This window comes from Urtica dioica, unplaced genomic scaffold, assembly GCF_054948205.1.
Source record: "Urtica dioica subsp. dioica isolate 48M unplaced genomic scaffold, U.dioica_male_clone48M_v1_H2 Urtica_dioica_male_H2_contig_54, whole genome shotgun sequence".
Classification (NCBI taxonomy): domain Eukaryota; kingdom Viridiplantae; phylum Streptophyta; class Magnoliopsida; order Rosales; family Urticaceae; genus Urtica; species Urtica dioica.
The window spans coordinates 18,999-31,303 of NW_028297244.1; the positions used below are offsets into that span (position 1 = coordinate 18,999).

Consider the following 12,305-nt stretch of genomic DNA (forward strand, 5'->3'; position numbering starts at 1 on the left):
CCCTCTCTCTCACCCACTCTCTCGACTCGCTCCGCTCGCAGCCTGCTCTCGACCCCTTCCCCTCTGCCCGACGGACGTCCCAGCCCCCGCCCGCCCTCGGCACCTCTCCTCTGCCCGACAGACGTCCCAGCCCGTCCCCGACTTGCCGCAGCCCGTCCCCGACCTCGCCGCAGCCCATTGTAAGTCTCACTCTCGATCTCTCACTCTCTTTCTCACTTTCTCACTCTTTGTCTCACTCTTTCCGCAGCCCAGTCACTCACAGCACCGTCCCCGACCTCGCCGCAGCTTGGTCACTCGCAGCCCCGCGTCGTAGCTCGCTGCCTCATCGTCGCCTCTAAAAAGGTTAGTTGTTATTTTTAATTAGTAATATGTTTAGATTATTTAATATTTTTAGATTATTTCATATATATTAATTAGTAATATATATGAAAATATAACTTTGATTAGATGTTAACATGTTTAGTTAATTAATTAATTAGTAATATGTTTAGTTAGATTAATTAGTAATATATATGAAAACAATAACATGTTAGATTAGATGAAAATATAACTTTGATGAAAATAGTAACATATAGTAATTGACAAAATTTTTAATAATATGTAACATGTTAGATTAGATTAATTAAGTTAAAAGTAACATATTAAATTAATTAGTAACATGTTTAGTGTAATTTAATGTAATCGTAACATGTTTTGTTTAATTTGATTGCATTTTGTTGAAAATTTTGTTAATTAATTAATCTAATACTTGTATTTATATTTTTAATTCAGAATTCTATTTTCAGAATATTATTTCTAATTTAGAATTTTGTTAATTAATTTTTATTTAATTATAGATGAATTTTGATTTAATTTTGTAATTTTTTTTTAATTAAAATAACATATTCATGTCGCACCGAATATAATGTCGAGAAGATTATTCGGTGCGACATGTCGTACCCGATATGAAATTACCCACCAATTTCAAGAATTTTGGCAGCAAAATAAATTGTGCATTAGGTGCAGGTATATTTTTAATTCAGAATTCTATTTTCAGAATATTATTTCTAATTTAGAATTTTGTTAATTAATTTTTATTTAATTATAGATGAATTTTGATTTAATTTTGTAATTTTTTTTTAATTAAAATAACATATTCATGTCGCACCGAATATAATGTCGAGAAGATTATTCGGTGCGACATGTCGTACCCGATATGAAATTACCCACCAATTTCAAGAATTTTGGCAACAAAATAAATTGTGCATTAGGTGCAGGTGCGACATGTCGCACCTGATAGTTTCGCACCTAATATTGACATCTTTAGTTGCGACATGTCGCATCTAATACATTTTAACGACGGACTTTTAGGTGCGACTTTGTCGCACCTAAAGTCGCACTTAATAAACTATTAGGTACGACTTTTTAGGTATTTGGTGCGACAAACATCGCACCGGATGACTTTATTTGTTATAGTGTACGGTATAATATTTCTTTTCAAGGGAAAACAATATCTAAAGTATGACTCAAATTCATTACCTGCCGGTGGACGAGATCAGTGGTGGTTATTTTAATCTAGACTGAGAGTTTGTCAAAGGAAAAAAAAAAAGTTACGTGGATCGTTACTTTGTTACGTTTTTTGATGGGTTAAAGCAATATGTCCAGCGTATGTTTCTTCTCTTTGTAAGAAAAACCAAATCGTTTTATTTTGTAATCCTCATTCCAGCAGTGTGTGTTTCATTTGTAATTAATTCCACGAATGTGATTTAAATAGAAAATATCCTGACTCTGTTCTCTTTCTTTTTCTTTTTTTTTTTTCAAGTACATGATTGTCTTTTTCTATTCCTTGAATTGAAATGTTTGATTTAGGGACAATACCCGACATTCACACGAGCTACTTAATATGGTCATTAAGTAGGTGAAATTAAATAGAGGATCAGGTGATTTCAGTGGATCACCTTGAAGTAACCAGAGATGTGGATAGAAATTAATTAGAGCTAGTTGCTATGAATAAAGGATTGGATACATAGTTTTCTATTTTTCTTTTCATTTTTTTTTTGTGATGTATGATGCAAGATTTGAGTTACTGATTGAGTTTTCCGAGAAAAAAGGGGTAAATTTTCTATAATGAATGAATATAAAATTAGCTTTCATAACTTTTATTTTTATTTAAATTTATTTTATTTATATTTTTATTTAAAATTACGGTAAACTCCGATTTTTTCACAATAAAACTCGATTTTTATGAAATTTTTAAATAGATTGGGTTGATTTTTTGCATTACGAAATTCTCTACTGATACCGACGCGGTTAATCTCGGTTTTATGGATATCTCATGGTTTTGTACATTTCGTTATCGATATTTGGTAGTAAGCGATATATCGCGCGATAAATCATCGAATACTCCGGTAACTCAAACCTTGATATGATGTATCATAATTGTAAATGGGTTTTGTTTATTTTCTTATTTAATATGTGAGTATGACTTTCACGTTTTATTTGAGTATTTCAGGTGTTTTTTTCATTATTTAATAAGAGTCCTTTATTAATTATTATAAAAGCATAACAATGAATAATAAAAATAACATATATATATATAATATGAGTTTAAGTAGAATATTGTATTTCAACTTTTAGTTTTCAAATATATCAAGTTTGTAGCTTTAGTTTAGTAAAATAACAAATCTCTCTCTCTCTCTCTCTCTCCATGCACCTTAAATATACAAAGAAAAATGATCGGATCGGGGACGTCATCGTTTACCTCATGAAGGGGCTCGGGTGCTTCGCCTTCGGGGTTGTCATCGGTATTTTGCTCCGAGTCTTCAATCTCTGGTCCTAACGGAATGTACTCCGGTGCAACTTGCTCGTCGAGACATCTCGATGAGAATGCCTTGTCCTGCGAGTCTCGCGACAACGCCGGCGAGATGGAAGAAACTCGTCTCATTCGCTCCATTTGTGCGTCTTGATCGCCTTGTACGGGTGCGGGGAGAGCTTCCTCTCGGATGGCGTCGTTCTCTTGGACTTGGCGGGCTCGGGCCCGAGTGTTGAATGCGACGCTTCCTGCCGAAAGAAATGAGAATTGTTTTGGACGAAAGGGGCAACAGTGTAGTAAAACGAGAGTTTATAGTTAATTTTGTGGAAAAGTAAAGTTTGAGATGGTTTGTGACAAGAGCTAGAGTTCAGGGGATTCATGTACCTAATCTCTTAACTAATTAATCACAAAATATCATTAAAAAATATTTTCAATAACATTTGTTATCATAGTCTTGGATAAAATAACTCGTATTTAATAATACAAAAACATTAACAAATCATTACACGTTTGAAATAATCTGATAACGAACTAAGAAGTTATAAGAAGAAAAAGCCAAAGAGATCAAAATAACGGCAAATCATCAACGAAATAAAGAAGAACTCACACAACAAACTCAATAATAAAACGGCATTAATCATGAAATACGTGATAGAAGGAAAAAAAAAAAAACCAAGCGTAAGTCATGCATGTTTTTCAAATTTTCAAACCAAATCCTTGGTCTCGTGATAAAAATTTGCATATTTAAGAAACTTCACGTCAGCTTCGAGCCTTGCCATAATCTCGGGTTTCAAGCTCACGTAGGCCTCAATTCCACCGCCGCGTTTGGAGTCAAAAAAGCTAATTTCGTTGTCGTAATTCAACGCCGCCGCGCTGACCCACGCAGGCTCGCCCCACCCAAAGTCGGCGTTGTAAAGAGGAAATCTGCAGAGACTGTTGAAGCTATACTCGAGAAACTCGCCGCCTTCCATCTCTACCCTCCTCATTTCTTCCACCACACGCTTCAGATTCGGGTCCTCCCCGGATTCCCTCATCTTTTCGAGAAACTCCTTGTCAACTTTCCTTATCTCCTCTCTTATCCTCTTCGCGACTTCTCCGCCATCGGCGACGACGCTGCCGCGGATGATCGTGAACGCATCGCGGTGGATGTTTCCGAAGGAGCTCATCGGGAGCGGCGGGTCGAGCTTCTGTCGGATATTCACCGGGTGGGCCAACATGACTACCCGCTCTCTCTCTTCCTCGGCCCCGTCCTCACTCGCCGAGAGAAGGCGAGAGAGTATGAAAACCGACAATGCCTCGACCCGGGAGACCCAGCTACCGTACTTTGCCCTAATCGCCTCGATCGCCGGAGCGTCGAATGAGAACATCTGCAACTTGACCTGGGTCGTGATCGATAAGGTGGGGTCCAGAACCAGCTCGTCCCGAGGAGGGAAGAGCTCCGCCGACGCGAAAACTGGCTTCTCGATGGCGGTTGAGCCGCCCCGGGATAAGGCGGCCAAGGACTTGATGAAGCTGATGAGAGAGAGACCATCGCCGAGCTGATGGGAGACGCAGATTCCGACGGCCACGCCTCCGCCGGAGAACATGTTGAGTCGGATTCCGGCGGCGAACTCGTTCATCTTGTTGACTTCGAACGGAAGGAACTTCGAGAGCTCGCTAGGGTTAGGGTTTTTTATTACCTCGGAGAGCTCGTGAGGGCTCACGACTCGGGCCTCGGAGAAGAAGATTCCCTCGTCATTGCAGTCGACGAACCGGTCTTTTCTGACGCGGCCGGCGAGCGGGTAATACAAGGCTAGGGCGTCAGAGAGAGCCTTCTTTATTCGGTTCGATATCTCGCTGATCCCAGGCTCGTCGGCTCGGTCGTTTTTCAACTCGTAGAAATAGATTAGAGGACTGTACATTTTGGGAGATATTTGGTCGAGATAAGAGAGTGTGTAGCGGCGAAGATGGTCAGGTGTTTCCGACGACGGTTTGATGATCTCTTCCGAGGTTACTTCCACTTCAATCTTCATTTCTATCGAAACTCTAATATTTGTATTCCGTAACTTCGAGGTGGTATGTATATCTTCTGAATTACTTTGGTTTTTCTATAAATATTACGCTACCATGCCCACATATAGATTTGATTGAAGACGGATATTATAATAAATGAATCTTTGAAGTTTTGTAAAAGGAATTATTTAGCAACTTTGTAGAGCAACTCTTTTCCTTTTTTGTAATTTTTTGTTTTTTTGTTTTTTTCGTCTTAAAGTTTGAAATAAGTATTTGTCGTCGTTTATCTGATTAAGATATCTAACTTTCACGTGGTATTTATTTCTTGGTGTAGAAACTGTCTATTAATTACTAAATATATGTGTGGGCGGGGTGGGTTTTGGAAAGAATTGTAGGTATGTGGATAGGATTGATTAATACTCTGTGAGTGTGCTCATATGACTGTAAGCAAGCTATCAATTTGAGATAAGGTATCGATTGCCAATGCCATCTTTAACACTCCTCTTCGTCGGTTCATTTAATTAATATTGGATTTTGGGTTTAATTTGGTCTTTTAGCTGATTGTTAATAGTAATTATTGACTGATACATGATTTTCTCAAGAAAATGGGTAATGTGATTATGTATAACAAAATTGGTATTTCAATCTATAAATAAAAAAACGTAGATTTGCTCATCCATATATCTACATTTTCCACTTGACGGAATATTTAAAAGCTATAAAAATAAAATATTTAAGTTAAGGTATTTACTTAGAAATGCTAAACATTAGTGTATAAGTCTATAATGCCAAAAAAATAGATATGTTTCCTCGAGTCCAGGCCGGACCCACCTGCAAGGAAACTAAAGCAAAAGCTTGCCCACTTTCTAAAGGGTGTGCACTTATTCGGTACACTACAAGCTATACTTTAAGGATTATTTACAGCAATGCCCCTTGAACTCCTGCACGTGTAACACTATGGCCCATCAATTTGAAAACCGTACACAGCCAACCCTAAAATCTTGCATCGTAACAAACATAGTCCTTCCGTCACATATTCTTGACGGACGTTGAGTGTGTGGTCACGTTTTTAGCACGTGACAAAGTAAAGTATAAAAAATGCCCCTATCGTTAAAGAGAAGTTAAAAAAAACTTTAGTTCATCTTCTTCTTCAATCTTCTTCTTGGAACTCGTCTGCAACTAGAGTCTTCGAGAGAAATACTTCCGGCAAGAGTTGTTTTGGCAGAGAGAGCATGCGGTGCAGAGTCCCCAGCACTCGACGCTGTGATCGTCTTCTCTGATCTTACAGAAGTGTCGAGAACTGACGGAGAGGGAAACGAATCGGGTTTTGATCGGCGGGTTGTTGTTTCCGTTGACTATTTTGCCGAAGCAAGTCAACTCTCCGGTGAGCTCCGAAATGGCGCAAAGAGAGGATTTGGAAGCGGCGAGCGAAGAGTGATGAGATTTCGGTCGGGATTCTCGGACTAGTACGGCCCTTTGATCGCGCACAAGTGGGACTTCCCGGCAGCGATGGCGGAGTTCGCAGTGGCTCTGAACTCCCGAGGGACAAGGAGATCGTCGGAGGCTTCGGTACGGGGTCCAGCAGAATGCTTGAGAGGTGTTCGACGAAATGCCGTAGAGAAAACCTTCACCGCCGGAGAGCGTGAACATGGCGGGGATTTCGTTGAGGTTTTGATCGGGGTCCAGCAAAACGCCTAAGACATTTTCGACGACACCGCTGAAAACAATAATAAAAGAACGATATAAAATAAATAAGAAAATGAAAAAATAGAGTCGTTGGGTTGCCCAGAGACGCGTCCGAATCCAGAGGGGCGGCGGAGGAAACTAGATCTGGAGCTCTAGGTTAAGTTTAGAGAGATAGAGCCACCAGGGGACATGCACTTCGCATCCCTTTGGGCTGTTTAAAATTTAAAATTTTAACTCAAAACTAGTTGATAATGTGAAAAATGAATGATTTAAAATAATGATTTTAAAAATGAATGATTTAAAAAAATGATTTAAAAATGAATGAATGATTTTTTATGTTCATATTACTTCTATACAATGTAGACAATTTTAATGTTCATTCTACAGCAACCGAACGAATAAACCCTTTCAAAGTTTTGTAATTACATGTATGCCACTCTAAATGAATACGAAAATAACCCTGAAAGCTTAATAAATTACAAAAGAACCGTAAACATTAATAAAATTACATTTAAAGCCATTTGCTGTCTGGAATTCTCTAAATGTCCGCTGAAAACATCAGATATTTTAGGAAAGTTTTTTCTCTTTCGAGTCTAGACTCCAGACTATATATATATTATATGCACCACCAAAGAAATCAGCCCCACCTTACCTTCTGCTCTTCGTCTCCAAACTGCGATCAAAATTAGGACCAACATGTAATTATATGACGGTTATGACCACACCTTTTTTATTCTATTTTCTGTGCTGAATTTTGTTTACGTTTGAACATCCACACATAAGATTATTTATCACTTACTACTACATAAACAACTTAATTTCAATAAGTTCAAGTTCAGCTCATCAGATTATTTTCAAGTTATTACTATGTAAGTACTAACTTGCACAATATAAAAAATTTCAAGTTAGCAACAAATTTCGTGTACCAACCCATACGATAGTTCAAAAAAGGATCAGTATCTTAGAAAAATAAAATAAAACAAGGCTCTGGAAAATCGGAAAAATAAATAATTTATGATACCTGATGTTGCTGTTTACATCATTTTCGCCTCCATGATCTATTTCCTATGACTTAAGCCTTAGCCTTGGCGCTTCAAATATTCTTTATTCCTTTCTATACATCCTGAGAAGAAGCATATGGTAAATCTGGATTATATACCAAACTCAAACTGTCCATTGTCGTTAGCAATATTATCTCTTAATAAATTATAAAATAAAATAAAAAGCTATGATATCCGCTGATCAGAATCGAACCTCTACCGAGTCACTTGGGGAGGCGTATCAACCAACTCAGGCAACATATCAAGCAAGCGATCCATCTCATTTGGCAATTCGGCTTTCGCTCGATTAGTCTTTCCTCCTATAACCACCGATGTTCCGTCTTGTAAAGCCCATATCTTTTTTTTTTTGTTCACCCAAAAAGAAAGAAAAAAAAAGTCAGTGAAACCACTATTTCCCCCCAAGAGCTCATACAGAGACAGAAAATTCACCTGTGAGTGAGACAAATAGCTGATGCAAGTGGTAAGCATCAGAGCACCAAAGCCAGCATATACAACCGGGACACCCGGGTCAGTCTAAAAAACAGAAGAAAGAAAGAAAACCATGTTTAAGTTTAAAGTGAACACAATAAGTCATGTAACATCACATTAATTATAACGAGTTTTTTTTTTTTTTTTTTTTTTTTTTTTTTTTTTTTTTTTTTTTACCTTTAAGTCGAGGCCGGTACTCCCTATAGCATCTTCTATAACAATCTTACTTCCATTAATCTCGATGGGAAGATTGGAATTTGGTCTACGAATCCCGGCGAAATTTCCGTCCTGGTCGTACAACACCACGGATTGTAGATCGCGTAAAAGCATTGATCTGAGTGGCACAAAACAAGTACGATTACTTAAAAAAAACTTGGTATTTTTCTTAACTTTTTTTTTAGCAGCGAGAGAAACATGTAAACTTACATTCCCTTAACATCAGGAGCGTTGAGATCACCGATGGGTAAAATGGTCCCATAGAGCTTCTTGTCTCCGTTTATCTTTAGCGGTGCTACGGCCAAGTTGAACGGTCCTTGATCATCCTTAACTATTTGTAGCGCCGAAATACTCCAATCGGTCTGGTATATGGTGATCCCAGCGTACCTTAGAGGGTCGTTCACGCTGATCGTTTTCCTTAGCACCTCCTTACCGTTGAGATCAAACAGAGAAAGGTCGGTGTGAAACTGCGAAACCTGGTACATGAATGAAAAAGAAAAAAGGGTACACAGATCAAAGTCAATTATTTATTTGTTTATATATATATTTATTGACAAAGAGAATCTATGATTAAGCTGTTGGATGATAGCAGTAATTAGCTTATGAGTCAAGTTATCTCATGTGTACTGATGTTATAAATAGCGTACGCAAGCATAAGTCTCGCATTCCATTGTTTATCTTCTTCTTTCAAACTCTCGTTGAACTAAGTGTGATCCGTATTTCTTTGCTTGGGTTTCAAGAAATCTCTGTTTTCTTTTCTTAACCCTATTGAAGCAATTTTCCCATACAACATAAATCTATTACCAACCTCTCCAGTGGGGAAGTAATCCATGTAGAATCTGTTGACGTGGACTTCGGTGTTGAAAGCGTCGCTAGGACTGGAGAGAAATCCAGTCGGGCCCAACACGTCTCCCATGACGAAATTGAGTCCCTGTGGCACATTCACCGAGCCTTTGAAGCTCCCAGAGGCGCTCAGAGTACCGCCCGCCATTATGAGCAACATCGCTAAGTGCACTCCGATCGGAGCAAGCCGACCCGAAAGTCCTTTGAACGCGTACAAACACGGCCCCTTCACAAATACCTGTATAGTTTTATAGACTTTCTATTTTATCATCCAGGTCGATTAATGGGATTGGTAAATAAAAAAGGCGAGAATCTATTTGAATAAAACCTCGTATCCGGATCCCATGAGAATGACGCCTAAATCTCGTATGGAGGCTCTCTGCAAAGTTTCGGAAAATTCCTGCTTACGGATAACCTCGGAAGAATGCTGAAAGTTCCATCTGATTATATATGAAGGACCGTCGATTATATATCTACCGTTATGGATTGCTAGAGTATTTCAAAGGAGAGAGAGAGAGAGAGAGAGAGAGAGAGAGAGAGAGAGACCTTCGAGCGACTTTGACGAGGGGTATTTGGGTGGTGTAAGTGCAGGCCATGAGAGAAGCACCGAGGAGGACGAGAGTGGTGAGGAAAATGGGGGACGAGAACATGTGGTCGAACCCAAACGGAAGAATCCATCTCCACGTGAAGAATCCGAAAGCCGGATTGTCTTCCGAGTACTTTTCGAAGTAGAAATTCGGCGCCTCTCCTTGTTCAACACCAGTTCCTGTTTCAAGATAAAGTTTTGATTTGAGCCCACATTCTCTGATAAGATTTAATGAAAAAAAAAAACCCGAAAGGTTAAGCTTTTAAATAAGCAATAAAAGAAGTAAATTGATAATTTTTCTCAGCTCAAGTCCTTCAAATTCCCAAATTGAAGAAGAGAATTAGTACATTCTCTCGTCTCAAATTCTTGAATTTCCCCATCTGAAGAAGAGAATCAGTACAATTTCTCAGCTCAAATTCTTGAATTTCCCATATTGAAGAAGAGAATTGGTACATTTTCTCAGCAGACCAAATCCTTAAAATTCCGAAATTGAAGCGTTCAAACGAGCTCCAAAAGAAGAGCATTATAAAATTTCCCAATAATGTTTTATCTAATTTGAACAGATTAAGAAATAAAAGAAAAAGCTCGAAAAATCACTACCAAGCAAGAAATACGTACGTGCTCTTTCTTAACCTAATCTTAGCTAAGAACTTCCAAAACCCAAATTGAAATGTTGAGTGAGAGGATAAACGACAAACCGAGAGCCATGAGAGCAGCGCCGAAGAACATCTCTCCAATTGCCAGAGGAAGATTAGAAAGAAGAGATAAAATCTTCCTTGGAAGTCTCTTCGCAGCTCTCAAAACTCCGTTTTTGTTCGCGCTCTTCTTTCCCTCGCCCGGAGCTTCCCCGTCTCCGTCCAATCCCTCCTCCGACAATGGCGGCGGAGATTCCTCGGACAGCAAGATCTTGTTCCTGTTCGTCGCGCTCGTAATTTGGCTGCTTCTTCGAGAGCTCTTAAGCCCGCAGATGGTGGTGGTGGTGGTCGTCGTCTTTCTGATGCGATGAATATTGAACGGCGTGGCTCCTGCGGGGCTGCATAGAGAGAAGGCGGTTTTGGGGGACATGAATTTGTGGAGCGATGGTTTGAGAGTCGCTGAGTGGATTAGTGACTCCATTGATGGTAGATTCTTTTCCCCCCCGAAGCTATGAACTGATGATTATTTCAGACTTCATGGGGTGTGTAAAGAAAGATGATGTAACGACTTAACGACCATATACGTGTCCTTTTAGTTTATCCTAAATTCCGGGTTTTTATTTGTTTTATTTTTTTTTATTTTAAGGTTTTGATCTTTATTAAAAAAAAAAATTTATACGGACGTCAATGTTTCAAGATTTCAATTTAGCTAGTTACACCTTAGTAAACCTGGTCATTTGGAATGATAAGGCGTGGAAGGAATTATTCCTTCCGTTCACCAGCGGAAATCAGTGGAAATGGTACGGAAATGTTCCTTCCAGTGGTTTCCGCTGATTTCAACATCTGTTCTATTCTTTTATTTTTTAACCCCTGATTTTTTTTTCTCCTATAAATATCACCCTTATTCACATTATTTCCTCACAACTTTCTCATATAATTTCTTCAAATACTCTCTTCAACTACTCTAACTCTAATACAATATTAATATATACTTGTTTTATTATAAACTTTCTAATTTAATTTTCATATATAATTATAGTATATAGTGTTAATATATAAATTTAGTAAAGATTGTCGTTTTATCCACTTTTTTTTTTGTTCTTCTTCATATATAGTTTGTAATATAATTTTAATATGTAATTTTCATATATAAATTTAGAATATAGTTTGAAAGATTTTATGAGTTTAAAAACTAAATTACTCTCAATGATTTTAAGCTGGTATGGCCCGGCTTGAAAAACAATAAGGCCGAATTAAGCTTGTTTAAGGGAATTACATGGGCTTGAGCCCTCACACCCTGAAAAAAAGTCAAGCCTATCTCAACCATTTTAGAATAGACTATAAAATATTCTTTTTTAAAATAAAATATTCTTTTTTAAAATAAAATATATACTTATACATAAAAACACTTCTTCTTCTTTTATTTTTTTTGTAAGAATAATTTTTATTTATAAAACATGTTTTTAGACTTTGATTTAAGTTTATTATTGATGATATAATTTTTAAGATTAAACAAAATATATTGTAAGGATTGAAAGTGAATATTACGCTTTGAGCTTTTTTTTTAGATTTTTTAAAGTTCGGGCTCAAGCCCGTACCTCATCCCCAAAGGCCATAGTCGTAGTCCAAAGTTAGGTTTTATATCACTCTTCGGGATCAACCGCCCATTAAAGAGTATGGGCCATGCTTGAGTCTGGGCCTCCACTTGCCTTGAGAAAGAGCACGAGCCATGTTCATCCTCATGCTTGAGCTTTTTTTTTATATAAATTTTTTCAAGATCGGACTCAAGCCCGAACATCATCCCCAAGAACCATAGTCTTAGTCCCAAGTTAGGTCTTATGTCACTCATCGGGCTCAACCGCCTATAAAAGAGCACGGGCCATGCTTGAGTCTAAGCCTCCACTTGGCTTAAGAAAGAGCACGGGCCATGCTCATCCATAGGCTTGAGCTTTTTATACAAATTTTTAAAGCTCGGACTCAAGCCCGAACATCATCACCAAGAACCATAGTCTTAGTCCCAAGTTGGG

General features: G+C 38.2%; 2 protein-coding genes across 4 annotated transcripts; both read right to left on the bottom strand.

Moving 5' to 3' along the window:
* Positions 1-3,414: 3,414 nt before the first annotated feature.
* Positions 3,415-4,917, bottom strand: LOC149376184 (akuammiline synthase 2-like). The gene has a single exon (XM_089606594.1). It carries the CDS (start codon positions 4,801-4,803, stop codon positions 3,496-3,498), a length of 1,308 nt encoding a protein of 435 aa, XP_089462720.1. The 5' UTR covers positions 4,804-4,917; the 3' UTR covers positions 3,415-3,495.
* A 1,991-nt stretch (positions 4,918-6,908) lies between these two features.
* LOC149376185 (cytochrome c biogenesis protein CCS1, chloroplastic-like) lies at positions 6,909-10,862 on the bottom strand. Of its 3 annotated transcripts, none has more exons than XM_089606590.1 (10): positions 10,342-10,859; positions 9,604-9,823; positions 9,386-9,497; positions 9,023-9,295; positions 8,425-8,690; positions 8,176-8,332; positions 7,960-8,043; positions 7,730-7,866; positions 7,491-7,592; positions 6,909-7,142 (listed from the first exon to the last, which is right to left on the bottom strand). In XM_089606590.1, exons 1-9 carry the CDS (start codon positions 10,757-10,759, stop codon positions 7,574-7,576), a joined length of 1,686 nt encoding a protein of 561 aa, XP_089462716.1. In that variant the 5' UTR covers positions 10,760-10,859; the 3' UTR covers positions 6,909-7,142; positions 7,491-7,573. The 3 variants fall into 3 exon arrangements, with proteins under 3 accessions (XP_089462716.1, XP_089462717.1, XP_089462718.1); XM_089606591.1 differs by having other exon boundaries at positions 7,724-7,866; XM_089606592.1 differs by lacking the exons at positions 6,909-7,142; positions 7,491-7,592 and having other exon boundaries at positions 7,726-7,866; positions 8,226-8,332; positions 10,342-10,862.
* Positions 10,863-12,305: the final 1,443 nt, after the last annotated feature.